General features: G+C 40.2%; 1 protein-coding gene across 1 annotated transcript in view; it reads right to left on the reverse strand.

Moving 5' to 3' along the window:
- Window positions 1-294: 294 nt before the first annotated feature.
- Window positions 295-25752, reverse strand: part of LOC130360976 (saxiphilin-like) — a 100205-nt gene continuing 74747 nt past the window's right edge. Inside the window, exons 11-21 of the mRNA XM_056563536.1 lie at window positions 25713-25752; window positions 21667-21814; window positions 21414-21562; window positions 21224-21320; window positions 19940-19981; window positions 18403-18567; window positions 16754-16904; window positions 15345-15409; window positions 7886-8070; window positions 2389-2590; window positions 295-420 (exon numbers count right to left, since the gene is read on the reverse strand). The exon at window positions 25713-25752 is cut by the window's right edge and continues 124 nt beyond it. Of these exons, the coding sequence (XP_056419511.1) occupies window positions 386-420; window positions 2389-2590; window positions 7886-8070; window positions 15345-15409; window positions 16754-16904; window positions 18403-18567; window positions 19940-19981; window positions 21224-21320; window positions 21414-21562; window positions 21667-21814; window positions 25713-25752 (1279 nt within the window). The 3' untranslated portion in view covers window positions 295-385. The remainder of the gene's footprint in view (window positions 421-2388; window positions 2591-7885; window positions 8071-15344; window positions 15410-16753; window positions 16905-18402; window positions 18568-19939; window positions 19982-21223; window positions 21321-21413; window positions 21563-21666; window positions 21815-25712) is intronic.

Here is a 25752-nt window from a genome sequence, read left to right on the forward strand (position 1 = left end):
TTTAATGTGCTCTAACTGTCTGTTATGGGGGTAAAGTAACTGACACTATGGGAGGATATATTTTAAATGTTTTATGTAATTTTGTTTTTACTACTATTTCCATTCCATTTTAGGGTGCTTAACATAAGATAAAGGGTTAAAACACCTAATATGAGACAGAAACAAGTACAATAAACATGGATGAAATGAAAGACAGAGGTAGAAAGAACTTTGCCCCAATGGCTTACAGTATACAATCTATTTTCTTCTTTACGTAAGAAAATTTACCTAATTGAATACAATAGACCATTATTTTTCAGGATAGCCTTATGTTTATTGAATGAATAAACAGGATAAGTAAATTCAGAATATTTATTGGAAAAAAGATGGAGGTATGGAAGTCTTCTTAGCAGTGATGGAAGGAGCAAGCAGAGGCCAATTCTGTAGGTACAAAAAGAAGAAAAAAAATGAGGGCATCACGTAACACCTCACTGTACTGGATTTACTTTTTTAAATAAGATACTGAGACATGTTCTTTTCTTATCTTATTTTTTTTTACATTATTATGGGGCCATTGTGCCGGAGCTGTGCTAACAGAATTTAGAGATATGCTTTACAGCATTCCCTTGGCCAATAGTGGACAGTCTGGAGCAGACCCTAATCCCATGAATGGGAGAGGTTTCTAAGCATGCTTTGTGACCTGTGCAGAAACAGGAAGAGGGGATTAATCTCAGATCCTGTTTATCTATACACTGGTTCCACCTTTCTCTGTACTCCTGTCTGTCTATGATAATAAGAACACTGCTAGAAAGGGATCTGTACAGGAAGTTAGAATATCATAATGCCAAGGGACCAGAATGGAAATTGCAATATTTCATAAATATGTATATGTTTACCATAAAAACATTAGGTAATTTTCTGATGATACATTTCCTTTAAGAAAAAGTCCAGTGCTAAGAAATTTTCCCATATCCGCCAGATATCCCCGCGGTTGGACCCCCGCGATCTCCCGTACGAGGCCTCTGCTCGGCCCTGGCTCTGCTCTGTTAGAACGCTTTTTGTTCACAGCACTTCAGCTGGTTGAAAGATGCTCCCTCCATTCATCTCTATGGGACAGGAAAATACACAGGGATGCAGTGTAGAGAAGAATGGGGGGGGGGGGCACGTTTGTACCAGTTGACCTGCTTTGTGCGAAATGTCACACAGAGCAGCTCAGCCGGGCTAAGTTGGAGCTCCAGACGGGAGATTGGGGGGTCCTGCGGATAGGGGATACATTTCTTAGCACCAGAGATCTTCTTAAAACTTATTGCTTTAGTAATAACAGCCTGGCATTGTGCCCCTTACTAGGACTGCTGATTCCTGGGTTCTATTTAATCCTGATGGATCTCCTAATGCATTGATAAATGGGAACGGTACCCTTGCATTACTGTCTTATCTATTGGATATTCCATATATCTGATCAGTGGGGTCTTACCACTATATTGAATGGTAGATATGGAAATAGCCCGGTAAAACTACTTAGATATTTCTATAATTGCCCCTCACTATTATAGAAGGGGCCACTTCTCTACTAGAGTAAACTCTTCATGCTTCATATAGAGTAGTTTAGAACTGATAATATAGTATTTGTAAGGTCACACACAGTGCATTTAAAGCTGCGAGAAATCTGTCGGACAGCAGGAAATATGCAGCGTATGCACAAGGCAAACATGGCTTTCCCTGTCACAGCCCTGTGTGTGCAGTGAGGTTGGGAGGTAGGCCGAGCGCACCGACGTAACTGTGACGTGTGGGCAGCCTCCAAACCACTTTGAATACACACAGGTCTGCGGCAGCCCTGCTCATAGCGTATATGCAGTATATTTCTCGCTGACCAGCAGCGTAAAAAACACAGTATGTGACCCTACCCTAAGGGTACATTCACACCTAACATTTCTGCTGTTGGTTTGCTGCTGCAGATTTCATGCCGTTAAATCACTACAGATAAATAGTTGAACACAGTATCATATCTGCAGTAAATATGGCATGTTTGAATGTACCCTAAAATGAAGAGTGTAGGCCAGGGATTTCCCAGGGTAAACCCTCTGCTAGATTTTTTTTTCTTTTTGCTGTCGACCCTTCTTGGGCAAATACTAAACTAATATGGTACAAAATTTGCCTTCAGTCCAGACCTATAGGGGGAGATTCATCAAAACCTGTCCAGAGGAAAAGTTGCCCAGTTGCCCATAGCAACCAATCAGATCGCTTCTTTCATTTCTCAGAGGCCTTTTCAAAAATGAAAGAAGCAATCTGATTGGTTGCTATGGGCAACTGGGCAACTTTTCCTCTGGACAGGTTTTGATAAATCTCCTCCATATAGTAACTATTTACTGCTGTTTATTGTTATACATTGAACGGATGAAGTAAATGTACCTGATATTGGTAGGCAGTGGCTATCTTTGTACACGGCTGAATGATACCGCTTGCCAAAATAATCATCCAGGATGCCTTTTTCTATCTGTCTGTCAAATTCTATCAAGCATTGTGTGCCATCATTGAAGAGGAGATTTTGCCCGTTACTTGAAGAAAACATCTGAAAAATGTCCTTCTCAAATCCTTTCCGCCCATAGAGAGACTAAAGTGGAGGAAATATTAGAGTTAACAGGATGTTGCAATACTTTAATGGGCACTGTCACTTTAAAAAAAACTTTTGGCATGTCCTAGAGACATATACACCAAATAAAATGGCACTGATTGGAATATAATATAGCAAAGACATGATTTTTTTTTATTGAAAAAAAAAGCATACATTTAAAAACACATTGAAGGATATTTATCAAGCTCCGTAGTAGATTTTTTTTGCATAAAAAAGTTGCACGTACTTGCGCACGTGCGACTTTTCTATACATGCTGCGACTTTTTTATTTTTGCTTATTCCAAATAACATTTCTGAAATCTGCTCACGTAGTAATTTTTATTTATTTATTTTTACTTTGCAGTGGTCATGTATTTATCAAATGCGATAGTCGCTATTTATGAAGAAAAAAAAGTGGCCTCTCCATTTAAAAGTGGCATATGCATTCCAGGTCCAACCTGGCTTACAGAAAGTGCATACGTCTGCAGAAAAGGAAATTAACACCCACTTTAACAACTGTTCATGAAACAAAGCTACTACATTAATGTTAATGTTAATTATAGAAAATATATTATATAACTAATAAATCTTAATCTTAATTTAACTAAATTAATTTTAAGGTTGAAAATACACACTGCACACCTTGTTAATTTTAGGACACGTACATGCTGGCGTACCCACTACATTTTAAAATGAATGTTGTGTTAAAATAGAATAAGGCACGAAACAAACTACATAAATAACCCATATGTGGCACTAAAATTTTTCCTTAAAAAAAGAAACATCCATAGTAATACAGCTTCATGCACATTTTGGGGTGGGTAACGTACCAAGCCATTTTTTTTTTTTTTGTGGCTTCACAATTGTTTATGTGCCTCTTGGTGCTGTCTTCCTTCCTGACGTAAACTCCGGCCTCAGCACAGCAACGCATGACTCCGCCCACCAACATCACAAAATGCGGGCTCAAAATGAAACAAAAAAAGCCTACAAAGTACGGATATTCATGGCGTTTTAATATTTTTTAATTTTTGAGGAGGGTGGATGGCTTGGTGCGGGATAGTTGGAGTGCAGGTATTTAGTGCCAGGCAGGCCAGTCAGGGTGTCACCTGATGCAGTACACCCCCCCCCCCTTTCACTCTCTAGCAACACTACTGGTTAGAAAGCATAGATAGAGAACTTTGGCTATTGACATAAGGGAAATTCTTCTGCTTTAAAAAATGGTATTGTAAGCGGATTTCCCAGGTTTTGCTTGCATGTGATTTATTTATCAAGGTTGTGCGACTATTTGATAAATAGGTCGCATGTAAGCAAAAGTAAGTTAAAGAAAATTGTCATATAAAAGCCATACGTGTGAAAAGAATGATAAATCTCCTTCAATAAAATTACATATTAGCACCCCTCCCACCCCCACGAAAACACACAACTCACAGGAGGAAGGAAGGAAGACTAATCAGGTGGACAGGTCAACATCCGAGAGGTATACAGGGTACAGTACAGATGTCAGCCAGGAAAAAAGTGCAAGTGCAACAATGACATATGCATGATCTGAAAGTCATTGTTGCACTTGCACTTTTTTCCTTGCTGACAACTGTACTGTACCCTGTATACCTCTTGGGTGTTGACATTGTCCACCTGATTATTCTTACTTTCTTCTGTTTAAATATGTATGTATGTTTTTCAATAAAGAATCATGTTTTTGCTATATTATTTTCCAATCAGTGCTATATTATTTGATGCATTATCTTTAAAGGGGTATTCTGGCCATAGACTTCTTATCCCGTATCCAAAGGTGATAAGTTGTCTGATTGGGGGGGGGGGGGACTCCCCGCTGGGACCCTCCGCGATCTGCGTACAGCACCCGCATTCTATGCGGGGCTGCTGCTCCAGTCTCGGAAACCTCTGTGTTTCCGGGACTAAAGACGTTCCGTTATGCCACGCCCCCTCGTTATGTCACGCCACCAGGGCCTCAATACATTTCTATGGAAGGGGGCGTGACAGCCATCACACCCCCTCCCATAGACATGAATGGAGGGGCCATGGCGTGATGCCGCATTTCTAGTACCGGAAACTCAGAGGTTTCTGAGACTGGAGCAGCAGCCCAGCACAGAATGTTGGATGTTGCACGGAGATCGCATGGATCCCATTGGCAGACCCCTGTGATCAGACATCTTATCCCCCTATCCTTTGTATAGGGGATAAGATGTCTATGGCCGGAATACCCCTTTTAGTTTGCACTTGGTTACTTTATGATAACTTGGTTACATATTGCCTTAAATATTTTTTGGTGACCATATATAGTTTTTTGGAGACAATGTCCTAGGGACATGTTAAAAGTTTTTATTGGTCTGGGTCTAAATGTTCAGACTACGATCAATATCTAGAGTAAGCAGGAAGAAGAGTGTACTAAGCTAGACAAACATACCATGTAAATCTATGGGACTGTTTCGGTCAGTCATGCTTTTCTCGCCGCTTGTTCTTACACAATTGCTCGGGATTTGAACACTCAGACCCCAACCAACCATGTTTCTAGGACATGTCAAAAGTTTTTGTATTGACAGGTACACTATTGCACCAATAGAAAGACAAAAATGTAATATTCAGAGACTAGCATATAAATCTATGCTGCACACACAATATAATGGCAAAAACACAACAGACTGCAGGTTATAAATGTACACACATGGTTATATGAAATTGGTGCACAATCCTGCAAAGGTACAGAACTTGTGGACTGGCTGGGCCTTGCAGTTGCACAGCTGGGCATAGTCAGACGAGCTTGAGGGATCCCATAGGCTTTCTAGGGGTTCTTGAACAATCCAGCAACTACCAGGGGCTGCACAAATAGTGCTCATCTTAGTTTTCCTGGGGCACTCCCTAATGCAGGTGTCAGGTGTGGTGGGAGTTGGGGGATGTCGTGGTGTGGATGAAAACACCATATACAGGGTTGTAGATGAATATAAACTCGGTTTGTCTTTATTTGGCTTAATGAGGCAGACAAAATACCATATTGCAGTAACCCCAAACATTGTAGATGACTGAAGCAGGGTAGCATGCTGAACACTATAGTGAATGTTCTCTAAAGAGGTTAAAGGGGTAATCCCGTGGAAAACTTTTTTTTTAAATCAACTGTTACACAGATTTGTAAATTACTTCTATTTAAAAATTTAAAAATCTTAATCCTCCCAGTACTTATTAGCTGCTAAATACTACAGAGGAAATGGTTTTCTTTTTGGAACACAGAGCTCTCTGCTGACATCATGACCACAGTGCTCTCTGCTGACATCTCTGTCCATTTTAAGAACTGTCCAGAATAGGAGAAAATCCCCATAGCAAACATATGCTGCTCTGGACAGTTCCTAATATGGACAGAGATGTCAGCAGAGAGCACTGTGGTCATGATGTCAGCAGAGAGCTCTGTGTTCCAAAAAGAAAACCATTTCCTCTGTAGTATTTCTGAAGCTAATAAGTACTGGAAAGATTAAGATTTTTTTTTTAGAAGTAATTTACAAATCTGTTTAACTTTCTGGCACCAGTTGATTAAAAAAAAAGTTTTCCACGGGAGTATCCCTTTTACTAAAGGGGTGTCACCCTGGTTTGCTCCTGATGGGTTTCTTTACTTTTTCTGTAATGATAAATCTGCAGGGTCAGGCAACTCAAAGTGTAGCTCCTATTACCAAGTAAAATATTGGCCAGGCCTAAAGCCCCATGAGTCCTAGACTTGCAATGAGGATTCTGTACAGCTTATCCCCAATGATTAGACAAATTCCCCATTCCTCCTCCCCTTCTCTTTGGTTTTCTCTGTAGAAGTGAATAAGATGACCTGGATATTCTCAATACCTCACAAGGGCTTCAATGCCAAACATACCAAGTGGGGCATATTTTAGGGAAACAGGAGCTGGATTGCTCCACTTACCTCTTTGCTATTCCCTAGGTGACTCTAGATTCTCTCGTTCAGACAGAATTTCCTCACTTAGGACTAAGGAATCATGGGCTTAAGCAAAAGACCTTTCACCTTCTAGGGTTTCCCTACTGTATGCCTATGGGCTAAGGTTAAAAGATAAAACATCTGTATATCTGTTTACTAGTGGATATAAGTCATAAAGTTCCTGTAGTTGATGATACCTTTTAATAACTAACTGAAAAAGATGATGAAAAATGTTTAACTTTTAAGACTTTTACTTTATGTAATGTAGTATATAACTTTCATTATATGTAGTATAATATACAAACATACTCTCTACATAAGATCACAATAAAATGCAGCTTATGAATATAAACACACCCTATTGTGCCATCTTTAACATAGAATGCAACCAGTAAATGAAGGCAACACTATGATGACGCTATTACAAATCAAGTACGCCTGTAATACACAAGCCGTTTCCAATGCTTAAAGGGGTACTCCGGTGCTAAGACATCTTATGCCCTTTCCAAAGGATAGGGGATAAGATGCCTGACCGCGGGGGTCCCGCCGCTGGGGACCCCCGTGATCTTCCACGCCGCACCCCGTTAGCATCAGCCCCCGGAGCGTGCTCGCTCCGGGACTGATTACTAGCGATCACAGGGACGGAGCAGAGTGACGTCATGGCTCCGCCCCCTCCGTAGGATTGCATTGAGGGGGCGGAGCCATGACGTCACTCTGCTCCGTCCCTGTGATCGCTAGTAATCAGTCCCGGAGCGAGCACGCTCCGGGGTCTGATGCTAACGGGATGCGGCGTGGAAGATCACGGGGGTCCCCAGCGGCGGGACCCCCGCAGTCAGGCATCTTATCCCCTATCCTTTGGATAGGGGATAAGATGTCTTAGCGCCGGAGTACCCCTTTAAGGAAACCCAAAGGTCCCTCTTTCGCATATGAAGATGCCAGTATTATAAATGTCCCATTTTAGGTGGGGACAACAGAGATGTTGCATTGGGGTCCAGGAAATTTTAAACCTATGACAACACAAACTATCTTTATCTCTATCTTTATCTTTATCATGGCAGTAGAACACAGCCTATAACACTACACTGTTACATAATACATTAAATACTGTAGATAAATAGATAGACATTATTAGTTCCATGTGTAATATGTGTTTGATAAAAAGTACACAACATATTATATTACAATGTATGTTACTCTTTAGTGAAAATACTGTCATGTTCTGAGAATACATTTTTGCAAAACACATAATATAATTTTGCCTTAAAAATGTTATCTGCCATTTAAAATAGCAGGAGCATTGCTTTGCATATTAATACAATTCTGCTTACATGGACTCAGTAGCCTCTCTGAAGTCTTATTGAGACACTTACCTGCTGGCTGATAGTAATTCTTACAACATCACTGAGAGTCTCTGGCCGGGTAATGACAGCTCGAGGGGGGACCCCTAAAATGTCACATTTTCTGTAGTCACTGACAGGGGCTCGAGATCCATCAAGACATAACAACTCAAAATCTGTAGATTTTAAATCCTTTGCCCAAGGCGCAGGATTTTTACCTAGAGAACAAACAACATTATATGTAGTACATTATCCATTAAGATACTTGAACCTCTTAAGGACCAAGCCCATTTTTACCTTAAGGACCAGGTCAATTTTGGTTTTTTGCACATTCGTTTTTTTTCTCCTTCTAAAAATCATACCACTTTGAATTTTGCATCTACAGACCCATATAAGGGCTTGTTTTTTGCGCCACAAATTGTACTTTGCAATAACATCAATCATTTAATGACAAAATCTACTGCAAAACCAAAAAATATATATTTGTGGGGTGAAATAAAAAAACTAAATGTTGATCTTAATTTTGTAGGTCCATACGGTTACAAGGATACTCAATTTTTGTAAGTTTAATTTTATTTTACTACTTAAAAAAAATCCTAACTACATGCACCAAAATTAGTATGTTTAAAATTGTCATCTTCTGACCCCTATCACTTTTTTATTTTGTGCATACAGGGCTATATTAGGGCTCATATTTTGCATCGTGGTCTGTAGTTTTTAACCGTACCATTTTTGTTTTGATGGGACTTTTTGATCGCTTTTTATGTACCCAATCGACTGTGTGGTTTAGATAATCTTATATTTTAATAGTTCGGACATTTACATGCACAGCTGTACCGCATATGATTATTTTAATTTTTTACTACACTATCTTATAAAAAAAAAATGGGAAAAGGGGGGGGATTTAAACTTTTAATAGGGAAGGGGTTAATTAACTTTTATTAACTTTTATATTCACACTTTATTTCACTTTTTTTTAATCTCCCAGGGGGCTACAACATGCAATCTTTTGATTGCTTACACTGATCAATGTTATGCCATAGCATAGCATTGATCAGTGTTGTTGGCACTCTGCTGCTCTAGCCAGGCTTGGAGCAGCAGATCGCCGAACGGACGATGAAGAAGCAGGTGAGGATCCTCTCGTCATCCAGTAAGCTGATCGGGACATCACGATTTTTCCCCATTATTCCCGATCAGCTCTGCTGAGCTGCCAGGATAGTTTTAGTTTAATTTTAGATGCTGCGATCAACTTTGATCATGGCACCTAAAGGGTTAATACCAGGTATCAGTGGTGCCAGACATTAGCCGTGGGTCCTGGCTGCCCGTAGCAACCATGAACCACCAGGTTTATCCCGTTCTCCACTGGTGAAAGCAGTTTAAACCCCGTAAATGAGACCAGGGTGTACATCCCTTGGTCCTTAAAGGGGTACTCCAGTGAAAACCTTTTTTCTTTTAAATCAACTGGTGCCGGAAAGTTAAACATATTTGTAAATGACTTCTATTTAAAAAAAATCTTAATCCTTCCAGTACTTATTAGCTGCTGAATGCTACAGAGGAAATCCCTTTCTTTTTGGAACACTGATGACATCATGAGCACAGTGCTCTCTGCTGACATCTTTGCCCATTTTAGTAACCATGCATAGCAGATGTATGCTAAGGGCAGCATGGTGGCTTAGTGGTTAGGACTGCTGCCTTGCAGTGCTGGGGCCTTGGGTTCAAATCTCACTAAGGACAACAATAAATAAAGACATTATTATTATTATTATTATTATTATTATAACGTCAGCAAAGAGCACTGTGCTCGTGATGTCATCAGAGACCATTCCATAAAGAAAAGAATTTCCTCTGTAGTATTCAGCAGCTAATAAGTACAGGAAGGATTAAGATTTTTTAATAGAAGCAATTTACAAATCTGTTTAACTTTTCGGAGCCAGTTGATTTAAAAGAAAAAAGGTTTTCACCGGAGTACCCCTTTAAGTACAAAGGCTCAAGGGCATACCTGTACGCCCTTGGTCCTGGACAGGTTAAGGATAATGAGTCAAACTTTGGCTATTTATTGGTCAAATGTACCATCTTGTCCCTCCTCAGTCAGTGATCAACTGAACGTGCACTTCCTTTAGTCAATACAGAGAATGGGACAGGGTTCTGTCAGAACAGTGGCAGATCAGGGAAGGTGAGTACAGGTTTTTTGTTTATTAACAGCCTGAACATGTTTAAATATAAATAATAATAATCCCAGACCACCCCTGTAATTTTGAGCTACTTCTTTTCACATAGTGGTTATTATGTATCAATCAATATACGTGATGCTATGACACCAAGGTCCAGAAAAGAAGGGAGAGTTTTTCTGTTGTTTTCAGCTCATGTTGTAGGAATCTTGAAATGGTAAGAAATGAAAACACAACCTATGTGAGAAAGTTTCTTAGATTTTCTTTAGATAACCTCTTAAGGACACACGTCTTAAATGAGCACTGTCAGATATAAAAACTTTTGATATGTTGTAAAGCAATAGGTTTTGCAATTGATTTCATTCGAAAATTTTCAGTATTTCATATTGAAAAAGCCAGTCAAACAACTGCCCCCTCTGCCTGCTTGGTCACATACTAGTCATGCTGTGTCCATGCGTCATCACCTATGTCATGGACACACTTCCTTGATTGACAGTTGTGAGTGCAGGACTCACAGCTGGAGGAAAAATCCTCCCACTGACAGCTTGTGTCCCGCTACTGTCAGTGAGGACAAGCTAGGAGTTGTAGTTTTGCTAATGCTAGGGGAGATGTGAGCAGACAGCATACTGAGGGAGGGGGCGGAGACCTGCATAGTGAGGCCACGCCCCCTCCCTTTGAGAGGAATTCAGACTAGAGAGCTAAATTGTAAGTGTAATAAAAAGTGTAATAAAAAAAAAATAAAGGCGCTAGACACATAAAAATTAGATATAAATGGTGAGGATTAGGTACTGAGTGATATATTTTAAAAAAAAATTTGTTGGATCTGACGGGTACTCTTTAAATGTACTTCAATGGGGAACTCACAGATAATGGTGGACATCAGATATCACACTGATTTCCTCCAGTAACATTTAAAGGGGTTATCCAGGAATAGAAAAACAGAGCTAATTTCTTAAAAATAAAAAGCTATCCGTCTGTCTCAAGGTTGGTGTGGTTCTGCAGCTCAGTTCCATTAAAGTAAATGGAGCCCAGTTGAAATACCACACCCAACCTGGAGACAGACGGGTAGCAGTTTTTGAAATAGATTAGCTTGTTTTTCTATTTCTGGATAACCCCTATAAGATCATGTGATCAGTGACATCAATGGCAATGGTAAATTTTTTATAAAAATGGAGATGTCAATGGGTTCGGGGGCATCGGGGGGAAGGCCGGGGTTTGGGGGTTGTTGGGTTTGGGGATCGTTTCTCATTAGACCCCCCCCCCCCCTGCAGAGCGATTGCAGGAGTCCAATGAATTCAAAGGCCAGAGGTCTCTTACCATCCTCCAAACCCCCAGAGGCAGGCTGTTTTAGTAAATGGCTGGTCTAACTGTACAATGCTTTGCAATAGCATTGCCTTGTATAGTTAATGCAATCTTATAATATAATATAATGTAGTAGGATTATGGGGTTTATGGGGATTTAAAAAGTGTAAAATAAATAATAGTAAAATGTTTTAAAAAATATATATAAAAACTCCTTCCCTAATACTGTAAATATTTAAATCACCTCTATTTTCCGGAAAAAAAAAAAAAAGTTCAAAACACAGAAACATATTTGGTATCACTACATGCAGAATTGTCTGAACTATTAAAATATAATATTGATTATCCTGCATGGTGAACGAAGTAAATGTAAAAAAGTACCAAACACCAGAATTGCTGATTTTTGGTCACATCATATATCATAAAATTTTTTAATAAAAAGTGACCAAAAAGTCCCAGTAAAACAAAAACCATACCAATAAAAACTACATGGCACATAAAATAAGGCCTCATATAGCTGCATTCATGGAAAAATAAAAATAAAGTTGTCAGAATAGGACAATTTTAAGTGTAGTGATTTTGTCAAAATAGTTAGATTTTTTTTTAAGAGTACAGTGATAGAAAAAAAATGTATATATGGGTATCTTTTTAATTGCATTGACTCCCAGAATAAATATAACATGTCAGTTTAACCGTAATGTGCACTGTGTAAAAACGAATCCACACACGTTGCCAAATTGCAATCCAATTTCTATTTTCAACCCCACAAAAAAAAAAAAATGCTGTCACTGTACATTTTATGGTACAAATAAAAGGTTTAATTGCAAAGTACCTATAGTCATACAAAAAATAAAAAACCCTCATATGGGTCTGTAGATGGAAAACATAAAAAATATTATGCCTCTTAAAGGGGTACACCGATGGAAAACAACATTTTTCAAATCAACTGGTGCCAGAAAGTTATACAAATTGGTAAATTACTTTTATAAAAAAAATTAAAAAAAATCTTAAACCTTCCAGCATATCAATCCTTCCAGCTGCTGTATGCTGCAGAGGAAGTTGTATTTCTTTATGGAGTTCTTTTCAGTCTGACCACAGTGCTCTCTGCTGCTACCTCTGTCCATGTCAGGAACTGTCCAGAGCAGGAGCACTGTGGTCAGACTGGAAAGAAATACAACTTCCCAGCATTCAGACCCCACGCCATAAGACACTTATCCCGTATCCTGCAGAGTTGTACAGTATATGAAGTACTCCCAATGGTTGCTATTTCACTTGATTCCCAGCAATGTTGATAAATCCATAATATTATTGGATCTTTGTGTTTTCTTAGGTCCACCAGTTCTAGTTATTGGATGATTGCCCAGAAGACAAGGGAGAGATTTATCATTGTCTTCCTGACATTTTTTTGGCAGTAATTTGGCATAACATTTTTGTGCAGTTAGTTTTTGCACAAAACATTTTGCGTAATTTTAAAATAGACAACTTTGGCAAAAGTGACTGTGAAATGCAGAGTTGTCCGATGCCCTGCCTTCCGGAGCTCCGCTCACAGTGTCCGCAAGTTTATTACTCCGAACGCTGTAAGCGGGCTTCCGTATTCGAGGCTGCCCCCTCGTGACATCACGCCTGCCCCCTCGTGCCCCCTTCCCATAGACTTTTGTTGAGGGGGTGGGCGTGACATCAGGAGGGGGCGGCCTCGAACACGGAAGCCCGTACACAGCATTCGGAGTAATGAACTTCCGGACGCTGCGAGCGGAGCTCCGAAAGGCAGGGCAGCGGACAACCCCTTTTAACTTTATTTTTTAGAAAGGTGCAAAAATAATGTGCAAACATAAAAAAGGGGCATCCTACAGCAAGTTTATGAGGTGATTTTTCATTTGTGCAAAATTTATCAAAGTCTGTGCGATATTTTGATAAATTTGACACACGTAAGCCAAAAACAAAGCAAGATTACACAGACACATAGGAGGAGGTTTATCAAAACCTGTCCAGAGGAATAGTTGCCCAGTTGCCCATAGCAACCAATCAGCTTGCTTCTTTCATTTTTAACAAGGCCTCTGCAAAATGAAAGAAACGCTCTGATTGGTTGCTAAGGGCAACTGGGCAACTTTTCCTTTGCACAGGTTTTGATAAATCTCCCCCAGAGTTCTGCCGTTCACAACTTACATTTCCACCTTCATCATACGTAATACATCGTAACCAATGCAGAAATGCTTATTCTTGCATAACTCTTATATCAAAAAGGCTACATTGTCAAACATTCAACAAATAACTAAAAGATGCACAGTATAAAGAAGAATAGATGAGCGGCACTCGATCCACAATCCAAATATCTTTATTTGCAGAGAATGTTCTCAAACAACACAGGTACGTTCCATAAAAAAGTGACAACCTTTCACAGCGGCTTCTTCCCGCTCTCTGAATTTGACATGGCATCAGCGACTGAAATACATCAGCGGCGCGCGGTGCCATGGCAACATGTACATAAAAATAAGTTGGCGCCTGTGAAGCTCAGCTTGGCAGCCGAACCTGAAGCAGCTAACTGACACGGCTGTCCCCAACTTGTAGATCATGTCAGAACAATGCACAGTAGTAATCCATCTGTGTTGAGGTTTGCAGAATTGGAGGTTGATGAAGCTCCAAAAGATGGTGGAGATCGCCACAAGCTATTGCCTCTTGGATCATTAAAGGGGTATTCCAGGCAAAAACTTTTTTTTTGCATATCAACTGGCTCCGGAAAGTTAAACAGATTTGTAAATTACTTCTAATAAAAAAATCTTAATCCTTCCAATAGTTATTAGCTTCTGAAGTTGAGTTGCTGTTTTCTGTCTAACTGCTTTCTGATGAATCACATCCCGGGAGCTGTCTAGCTCCTATGGGGATATTTTCCCATCATGCACAGCTCCCGGGACGTGACATCATCATTGAGCAGTTAGACAGAAAACTTCAGAAGCTAATAACTATTGGAAGGATTAAGATTTTTTAATAGAAGTAATTTACAAATCTGTTTAACTTTCCTGAGCCAGTTGATATATATAAAAAAAGTTTTTTCCTGGAATACCCCTTTAAGACCAATGCACTTGGATTGCCTGGCCTTATAAGTGTACTCCGGTGGAAAACTATTTTATTTTTTTTATTTTTTAAATCAACTGGTGCCAGAAAGTTAAACAAATTTGTAAATTACTTCTATTGAAAAATCTTAATCCTTCCAGTATTTATCAGCTGCTGTATGCTACAGAGGAAGTTCTTTTCTTTTTGAATTTCTTTTCTGTCTGACCACATTGCTCTCTGCTGACACCTCTGTCCATGTCAGTAACTGTCCAGAGCAGGATAGGTTTGCTATGGGGATTTGCTCCTGCTCTGGCCAGTTCCTAACATGGACAGAGGTGTCAGCAGAGAGCACAGATTTTAAAATAAAATTACTTTCCACTGGAGTACCCCATTAAGGATAAAAATGATCTGAGTGTTTTCCTATGATATGTTGCAGTTGTTCTATTAATTAATTTTATTGTATTATATGCTACTTCTTTGTGTTCACCTGCAGCGTAAGGCACGCATGCGTCGTTAGCTGCTTTAGGTTCAGCTACCGTGCTGAGCTGCACATGTCTGACTTAAATTTATGTACATGTTACCATGGCACTGCGTGTCACTGACGTATTTCAGCCGCGCCGATGCCATGTCACATTCACGAGAGCCATATTAAGCTGCTGTGAAACGTCGTCACTCTTTTTATGGAACATACCTGTGTTGTTTGATCCCATTCTCTGCTGCTCATCTATTCATCTTTATACGGTGCAGATTTAGGAGTTTCTGCTTTTGTTGGAGTGCAGCACGTTGGACCTACTTGCGGAGCCTATTGGTGATAAGACTGTTTTATTAGGTGTCACTCTTTCACTCAAGTCACATTTCAGTAGTGCCAGCTCCATTCCTTTCTGCTTTGTTTCAAATAACTAAAAGATTCAGTTGGGTCCGCCCGTAATGTTAACATTTCTAAGAGGAAGACTAAAATATACTTGTTTTCTTACCATCCGTGTTTTCAAATACAGCAGTGTGTGGCACAAAAGCCACATCTCCCTTCTCTGCCAGACACCTAAAATCCAAGTAGAAGTTAAAGTTCAATTTAGCTGAAGTTATGCAGCCGCTGCCAGTCCCCTTTGGTTGCCATACGTGTGTCATAAAGCCCTATTGTCTTAAAGGGGTAGTCCAGTGCTGAAAAACGTATCCCCTAAATTTCAGATTGCGGGGGGGGCGACCGCTGGGGCCCCCACGATCTCCTGTACAGGGCCCCAGCTCGCTGGCCAGATAGCAGGTGTCGACCACCGCACAAAGTGGCGGCTGACATGCCCCCTCAATACATCACTATGGCAGAGCCGGAGATTGGCAAAGGCAGCGCTCCGGCTCTGCCACAGAGTTGTATTGAGGGGGCGTGTCAGCCGCCACTTCGTGCGGGGGTCAACACGCCCTCTTCCCGCTTGCTGCCAGGGTCCCGTACAGGAGATCATGGGGGGCCCCAGCGGTCGGACCCCCCGCGATCTGAAACTTATCCCGTATCCTTAGGATAGTAATAAGTAATAAGTGTAAATTCTCAAGAGAGATCCCCTTCTAGCAGAAATTTATATCATAATGCTATGCTATAAATATATAAATATCTCAATACATTTTAAAGCAATATTTACACAGCTAGTGTAGCCCAGTTATTAATTTGTTTTGATTTAAGTATTTTTGTATTGGGAAAAAATGTGACATAAACAGATTTATTCTGAAATAAGAAATAACTTGAGCTGTTTGGCTGAAAAATCACCTTGGAGCATTCACTCACTAGCATAACATAATGAATGTTATTACAGACCACATGAGAATCAATCCAATACAGAAAAATAATGTAGCATCGGTGTTTGTGCAATAAAACATCTTTATTCCATTTCTGTCTCTTTAATTTTGCAAATGAACCCTGGTAACCAAATCTTTTTTGTCCAGGAGTATTTTTATAAGGAGAGGAGGAGGGGTGTGGTTCTCCCCTGCTTTGCTCTCTGCTGTGCCTCAGTACAGTGTATTAGTCAGCTTTCACCAGTGAGCAGCTTGGAGTCTTTTCAGAAGAGGAGCTTTTTCATGCACCCTGACAAGCACTATAAGGTGCTCAATAATTTTTTATATGCAAAATAATTTTTCTTTGGTCATTTTATGAACTAATTTCTTGTGCATTTGCACCATATAGGTTCCCCATGGTTGTTTTAGGGTAATAAAATGCATGCATTTTGCAAATGTAAAGTCTTGGATAGGGCATAAAATGTCTAGGGGTGAAGTACTCTTTTAAGTCAGAGCCTAAAATAAGATTATTAAAAAGATGTGAAATAAATGTGGAATCAACAATCAACCTGCAATAGACAATAACAGAGAGAAGAATGGATAGAACAGTGTCACTAGTTTATTTTACCTGATGGCTCCTTCATTGTCATAGTAAGCCTCTTTGTTGTTTGGAGAACATTTGGTGTTTGCTTTGGTATTTTGGGGATCACCAATACACAACTTGCAGAGGTTGGAATCAATGGCGGATCCAGGAGCACAACTCTCACTAAAGTAGGAGCCTATTCAGGAGAAATAATATTATTTCATATAAGAAGTAGCACGGCACTGTGGTATTGGTGGAAATAAACATGTTGGATATGCGTTGGTGTAGCTAGATGCTGCTGGTGGTGCTCTGACACAATGAGATATTCATATATTCCAAGAGAAGAGAAAGAAATCGGCAACTCACCATTCAGCTGGTATGTTCTTCTTTTATTGAAGCATACTCACATGAATATAACAAAGGGAGAGGGTAGTGAGTATGCCTCAATAAAAGAAGAACATACCAGCTGAATGGTGAGTTGCCGATTTCTTTCTCTTCTCTTGGAATATAGAAATAATATTATGTTTCCAGAGTAGAGTTTTCAACTGTTGATAACTTCACTGACAGTCTATAAAATATAGTGGACTTTTGTTCAGGGTCAACAGGCAGGGTTTATTTTTATTTTTTTATTAATTCTTTTTTGTTAAGCTGGAGCTTATGCCGGGTTTTGGGATCTGTTCACAGTAAGGGCCCTTTCACACAGCGGCATGTCCACCCGGAAAAAATGCAGTCGGACAATCTATACACGGCAGTTGCTGACAATCAGTAGGTGCCAGGACCGCACAGAAATGTTCCAATGCATTGCCGTGTGGATTCCATGGATCACCAATACATGTTCATTCTTTCTGCGGAGTCTGTAATTTGAATTTGCCGTTTGCCCGCTGCTGCAGAATTCAATAGAAAACAATGGTAGGCTGCTGCACTGGAATTTCTGAACAGAATTTTTTTGCTGTTTTCTGCTTGGAATTTCCATTGTGAAAAAGGACCCTAAATGGTGCTGATGGCCCATATTTACTAAGAGTGGAGTGTAGGTTTCTTTGCTGGTTTTAATTCCCTACAAATTTTTTTCCATGTAGGTTTCCCTACATTTTCCACTTTCCCTACACTTTGCTTTTTTTTTTTTACACACGCTCTGATCTGTCAGGTTTTCCTCAGCTCAAATCCACCACATTCTATGTGGAAACCTTAGTAAATATGTTGGGTTTTTGTGAAAATATCAGGGACACGCCCCTTATCGGAGACCACACCCCCTTTTCCCGGTGGCCATGCCCCCTTTTTCCCAGTGGCCATGCCCCTTTTTCGGGTTTTCTTAGCAAAATGGAGAGTTAGTCTGGGTTTTTTCAATTCAGGCGCAAATTATGGCGCAAAATCTGGCACACAACCTGACAAAATATGTAAATGAGGGCCAATGTGTTCATATTAGTGTCAGAGATATGACTATTCAAGATATGAAATTTCTTTTCTATAAAAAGAAATGTTGGCTGACTATAATTTGTTTTTACTACATTGTCCAAAAAAATTAAAGTAAAATAGAAGGTTGACAACTTTGTTTAAAGCAATATTTGTTTAGAAGATAAGAATTAAAGTTCTGCAGTGCCCCCATTAAAGTTATGCCCCCAGATACATTTCTGCAGATGCCAATGTGTATTATTAAATATTAGTGTACATTGGACATAGATACACAATCTACTCACCAATATCACAACTCATGGTCTCCTTACTGATCAGACTAGTAGGGATTATCCATCCAGCCTGATGACCAACACCGGTGTGACATGACTTTTTGCCTTTAAGATTGTTCCATGTAATATCTTTGTCACTTTTCTTTACTAAGGCTACAGCAGAAGGGGTGCCAAAATCTAGACCAGATAGAAAAGAATATAGGGCCTCTGTAAAATAGCTCACAAGCTGAATATTGAATATAGTTTCCTATAGATAAATATTTGACAACAACATCTTCCTGTATCAGCTTCAAAGACTTTAGATTTGTAGAGCAGTGGTAGAGAGTTACTGTATATTAGCTTCCCGTATTGTGCACTGCAATGATCACCTCAGATATGGTCACTTTAAGACTTGATAACACATTCATATTAAAGGGGTACGCCACTGGCCAGCGTTCGGAAGTAATTGTACCGAACGCTGTTTTCGCACTGTGGGGGTTGGCCACGCCCTCGTGATGTCACGGCCATGCCCCCTCAATGCAAGTCCAGACTTGTATTGAGGGTGCGTGACCGTGATGTCACGAGGGGCATAGCCGACTCCTGCAGTGCGAAAACAGCGTTCGGAACATTTACTTCCGAACGCTGGCCAGTAGAGTACCCCTTTAATGGGTAGTTAGTTGACTCCTCCAAGATTATCACATTTCTTGTCCTTTATATAAAGTCAGGTTACACAGATGTTTATGCTGTGTTATATTTACTTAATAAAAATGTTTGCACTTTTGCTACCTTCAATGGTAGATAATTGTATAAAAGATGAGTGAATCATTGGTCACATCGCATTACCCAGTCAGTTTCTATGTAGAAACATCTGGAAAATGCTAAAGGAGGAGTTCCAGAGTAGTGTGAGGACATTTTCAAGCTGTGCTCCTGTGTTGATCAGTTCTGTCAGAAATGTAATCTGCTAGGTCCAGTCAGTAAAGTCCAGGCCTAGTCAGTAACTTGTTACAGCTAAAGTCTGCTCCAAGCAAGATAGCCAAAACTTGTCTGCACCAGAGATGTGCTGATCCAGTTGCAAGACTTATCTAACCTGAGGAAGATTTGACAAGCGTGGTGATCATGGCCCTGTGCACAGGTTTGGAGGATTCCACCCATGTTCATATTCAGTCCTTGCTGTGAACTCTGGCCGAGCTTCCCTGTCTCTTCCATATTCCCCCGTTGGCCCCCCCCCCCTCCTTCACTATTATGCTAATAAAGGCAGCGGATGAGCACTCTGCTCTCTGTGCGTTCACCTACAGCACATTAGGAATAAAACTATTTACAAGCATAATGCAGCGCCTAGTGAGTAACCCCTTATTTTACAGCTCTTCACCCCAACTATAACCCAGTATACTTTTTAATATGATATATTGTATACGCACTGTTACATTATGGGGTTTTATCATTCAGAACGTGTGACATTGATCATAAATGATGCAAAAACAACAGAATTGTCTTAGTGTGATCAAAGTGAGATCAAATATGTAGATTATAGCTATCCACTAGAGCTTTTCTCTATTTTATGCGTTCATACCTGTATATTTTGCTCCACGTGTTTGGCATGGGGCAAAGTCATCTACAAAACAGAAGAGATCAAGATTTTTTTATATTTACATTTATTAATTAAACAGTATAATGAAACCTATGTGCGTTATGTTTTATTACTAGATCTTCTATAAATATTTATTTCAATAAGTAAAAAACTAAGTAATGCCAAAAGTCTAATCTGTTTGGTTGTTGCTGAATGAACCAGTGTCTGGTATATTTATCTGAATTCCGTTGATTGATTTTGATTATGCACAACCTCTCTGTGTGTGTTTGCATGTTCGTTTTTTTCAGTCTGGCATGTTTTTGTGCTTTTTTTGTCTTTTTTTTAGTCTGGCATGTTTTTGTGTCTTTTTTAAAAAAATTTATCTGGCATGTTTTTGTCCTGATTGTTCACATAAATGTTCCCGAAGGACGTACTCGCTTTTACAGGGGGCATTCTGACGAAGTGAGTACGTGAAATGTACGTTGGGGTGTCTGGTGGTTGAACAGGTACATGGCAGGTATACTCAAGCTTCTGGCATCCATGTCTATGATTTTGTCTTCTCTGATGCTTTATTGTATGTCAGATACCTTTATATCATTGTAGCATTTGCGTTGTATCCTTTATCTGTTTTTGCCCAGGTTTACACACTGTGTTACTATTATTTTATATTTCTGTGATCTAACCTGAATACTATTTAGCACCTGTCATTGCTACCACCAACATCCTCTGTATATGGTGGCTAAAATGTTGGTTGGAGGGCTTCATGCTTCAGGCTATTATGAGCAGCCGTGGACTGCACACTATTGGCAGACATTAGCGATCATGCTGATGCCCGCCATTAACCTTATAGATGCCATGATCAATTCAGACCCTGGCACCTATATGCAAAAGGGTCTGAATTGATGGGGAGGATAACGATTTTAGCATATATAACGCGTTGTTGAGTGTTATATATGCTAAAATCTACTGATTGGTTCCCTTTAAAGGGGTTGTCCAGAAATAGAACGTCAGAGCTAACTTCTTCCAAAAACAGCCCCACCTATGTCTTCAAGTATTGTGTGGTATTGCAACTAATTTCCATTGAAGACAAGTTGTAATATGACACACAACCTGAGGACAAGGGTGGTGTTGTTTTTAGAAGAAATTAGCTTTGGTTTACTATTCCTGGATAACCCCTTTAAGAAAGTGTAAGAGTTGCGTAAGCCTTCCCATGTTGGGCAAAACTAAACAGTACATGTCTGAACATATTACAGATGAAACTTTTGGGTCAATACTGTATAAACTTACTTTTATTGTGGTACTCTTCTACTGCTATGACCAGTCCACATTGCAGAGCCGTGTACATGTAATCTACACTAACAGTTATTGCTTCAGCTTCTCCTTTCTGCAATAATAAAAAGACCCATTACTCTTGACCATAATACTTATGGCCTCTACTTCCCATCGCTGAGTCAATCCAGACGGTTCTTAGACTTACCAGAATCTTTTTAATGCACTCATGTACAGATGATGGCTCTATGCATTTGATAGCACCACCACTTACTGAGGACCAGTTATCACATTTTAACTTCTCATTCTGGCTTTGTGTACACCAGCGGATTTCCTTGTTGGATGGAAGAGGAGCTCCTAATTGGTAAATTAAATTGGTACTATGAAAATATTGAAACACAGATATCACTTCTTGTTAAACTTATGAAATAATTAATATGATTCACACACATGTCCCCTACCGTGTAGTGTATGCATGGCATTATAGACTTCTGGTCCTAAAAACAGAAAAGTGTCCATTTCTGCCGGAAGAGTAATCAAACTTGTGGTTGTATCCTCAAACAGCAAATCCTGCCCATGGGTGGAGCTAAATAGTTTGCACTGCTTTTTCTGAAATTGGATAGAATTCAGTAAGCAACCACAAAAAACAATATAAACTACCCCTGACTTAAAGAAGTATCATAGAAAAAAACATATCCTCTATCAAAAGGATAGGGGATAAGTTTTAGATCAGGGGGGGTCCAAGCACTGGCGGGGGGAGGGGGGGATCTCCTGTTTGGAGCCCCAGTTCTTTTTCACAGTGGTGCGTCACAACCCCCGCCCCCTCAATATAGCTCTATGGGGGAGCTTAAGATTGCCGAACTGCTCTCCCATAGAGCTATATTGGGGGGGGGGGCAATAAACTTAAATGGATTTATCAAAAGTGCTCAGACCAATCACGAGCTGTGGGAAGTGCACTCTGTATTACGTGACCAAGATGGACATACAATGTAAGTCTAGGTGGAGATATGAGAGTATGATCCCCACGGCACAGCAGGTGTTAATTGGACAGTAAGTTACAGTGAGGTAAAGCCATTGGTCTCGTAAGAGCATTGGTCTCTATGGGGTGCTAAATTGGGTTTACTAAGGATAGAAGTTGTCAAACCAATCTAATTTGCTTTTATGAAGAGGTGAGTAGAAGCCTTGACAGAGGAATGGCTGTGGATATAGTGTTTCTGGATTTTGCCAAAGCGTTTGATACTGTCCCCCACAGACGTCTGACAGGTAAGTTAAGGTCCTTGGGCTTGGAAACTTTAGTTTGTAACTGGATTGAACACTGGCTCATGGATCGTACCCAGAGAGTGGTGGTCAATGATTCGTACTCTGATTGGTCCCCGGTAATTAGTGGTGTACCCCAAGGTTCAGTACTGGGCCCGCTGCTGTTTAATTTATTTATCAATGATATAGAGGATGGTATTAACAGCTCTGTTTCTATCTTTGCAGATGACACCAAGCTTTGTAGCACGGTACAGTCTATAGAGGATGTGCATAAGTTACAAGATGACTTGGATAGACTAAGTGTCTGGGCATCCACTTGGCAAATGAGGTTCAATGTGGATAAATGTAAAGTTATGCATCTGGGTACTAATAACATGCATGCATCGTATGTCTTAGGGGGGATTAAACTGTCAGAGTCACTGGTAGAGAAGGATCTGGGTGTACTTGTAGATCACAGACTACAGAATAGCATGCAATGTCAGGCTGCTGCTTCCAAAGCCAGCAGGATATTGTCATGTATCAAAAGAGGCATGGACTCAAGGGACAGGGACATAATACTCCCCCTTTATAAAGCATTGGTACGGCCTCACCTGGAATATGCTGTTCAGTTTTGGTCGCCTGTTCATAGGAGGGACACTGCGGAGTTGGAAGGGGTGCAGAGACGCGCAACTAAACTAATATGGGGCATGGAACATCTTAGCTATGAGCGATTAAAGGAGTTACAATTGTTTAGTCTTGAGAAGAGACGTTTAAGGGGGGATATGATAAACGTATATAAGTATATAAATGGCCCATACAAAAAATATGGAGAAAAACTGTTCCAGGTTAAACCCCCCCAAAGGACGAGGGGGCACTCCCTCCATCTGGAGAAGAAAAGGTTTAGTCTAAAGGGGTGACACGCCTTCTTTATCGTGAGGACTGTGAATTTATGGAACGGTCTACCTCAGGAACTGGTCACAGCAGGAACAATTAACAGCTTTAAAACAGGGTTAGATACATTCCTGGAACAAAATAACATTAATGCTTATGCAGAATTATAAAACTACATCCCTTTCCCTTATCCCCTTACACCCTTCCCTTCAATTCCCTGGTTGGACTCGATGGACGTATGTCTTTTTTCAACCATACTAACTATGTAACTATGTAACCTGCTAGGAGGGACAGTTATATAACAATAAATTTAAAGGAAGAATTCCCATAGCACTCACCATATTCTCATAAAAGCTTGGTCATTTCTCTCTTTTATTAAAGAATTTAATTGGTGCAACGGACGACAAACCATGCCTGCAAAGGTGCTGGGAGGGTGAACCAGTGCAGGGGAGAGATGAGACGACAGAACTGTTTCACGTCATTCAATGCGAAACAGTTCTGTTGTCTCATCTCTCCCCTGCACTGGGTCACCATCCCCGCACCTTAGCCACATGGTTTGGCATCCGCTGCACCGATGAAATTCTCAATAAAAGACAGAAGTGACCAAGCCTTTATGAGAATATGGTGAGTGCTATGTGAATTCTTTCTTTGCATTCATTGTTAGTCAATGTGGCCATTCAGGTCAAATAGAGATGGAGGAGAAAAGTTTGGCCTCGTCCTTTTCTTTTCCTTCAAAGGTATGCTTTAAAATAACATAAAAGGGGGACATTAATCAAGGTATTTATAGCCTTTTTTGCATGTTTGCAAGCAAAAAGTTACAAACAGCCTTACCTAAGCAGATTTAAGTTTTTTTTTTATTTGCAGTGGTCAGGTATTTATGATGTACGAAAAGTTGCAAACCCCTTACAAAAATGTGGTGGCCCAGTACGGGAAGTGTTACCCCATGCTCATGCTGTCCTGTCAGGCAGCCTCCATCAGTATTCCTAAGGCCCCCTGCACTTGTTTCCCCATTGTAAAAATGTTTTACCATGTAAAGTGCTATAAAATGTAATGTAGCTTTAAGAGTTATACCATGTGATGTGTCATGTGATTGTTACCCAGGAGGTACCAGTGACCAGGTGATCCCAAGAGTGACCTATGGGCTCCCTGCTAGTCTCCCCCATATAAACCCTGGGTGGAGCCAGCTTCTCTCTCTTTGAGCTCTGCTCTTCTGCTGAGCTGAGATCCAGTGCAGTTGTGCCTAGTGTGTGTGTCCAGAGTGTTGGAGACCTCCAAGTCAAGTCCTGCAGCCACCATCAATTCAAGTAAACTAAAGTCACAGCTTTATGAGTCAAGTCAAGTCAGTCTCTGTCATCTGTCAAGTCAGCGTGGTCTGCGTTCAATTGTCCAGCCCTACTACAAGTCCCAGCAAGCCCTTAAGGTCTCTGCATCACTGGTCCCCTCCTTGGGGCCTGGCTGAGCTGTACAGACTTTACCAACTGTCTACCCTCAGTAAAGCTACCGTTGTCCATAACGGCCGGAGTCTTTATTGCCCTGGTTGGTTATAGGCTGAACCACGCCCTTGGGTCATGAATACAAGGGTTTAATGCCATATGTCCCTAGGGTAACAACATCTGCCCTGCACCACACACCCCGCCACCACAAAAAGTCACAAGTATACTTCAGGCCTGACCTGGAGTACAAAACTCCTGTACGTGAGCAAATTTAAAAAGTTGCTAAAAAGTCTCACAAAAGTCTCAGCTGTGACTTTTTTGTTTTGCTTATGTCCTCCAAATTTATCAATCCCCTTTGATAGTATGATAAATATGTAGCTAAAGCAAAAAAATAAAAATAAAAATGACTTCAGAACCTGCTTACCAAAGCAAAAATGATATATGTCCCCCAAAGTGAAAAGAGTCTAGAGACAGAACTAAGACTTTTATATGGGTAGGGTCATATGTGGCGTATTTTGCTGCGTTTTTTCAGCAGCTGATTTTGCCACCCATTGAAGTCAATGGGTAGGAAAATATGCAGCAAAATATAGCATGTGTTACCCTACTCTTAGGCAGTGAAGTCTTGTTCAGGTAGTGACGGTGATACTCAAGTCATAACATTGGCTGAATCTATAATTTTTCCATAAGTTCACCTAATGCAAGTTACTTCTCAAAGTTTTCTTGAGTAACAATGCAGGTTTTATCATTTAGGGTATATTCACATGGGTGAGAAATAGAATGGGCATGTACTATATCTGCAAAAATACAAATACCGCCACTGATGTTGGCACTATTTGGCACTATGTTTTACTTATATTTAGGGAAGCATGTGTGTTAAGTAACCATCTGCTAAGACAAAGTTGCATGTATTATTATACCAAGAATATAATGTTCATAATTTAACCTACCTGAGCTTCAAGAAGATACTCAGTAATATCCTTAGTCTTG

The sequence above is a fragment of the Hyla sarda genome, chromosome 3, assembly GCF_029499605.1.
Source record: "Hyla sarda isolate aHylSar1 chromosome 3, aHylSar1.hap1, whole genome shotgun sequence".
Lineage (NCBI taxonomy): Eukaryota > Metazoa > Chordata > Amphibia > Anura > Hylidae > Hyla > Hyla sarda.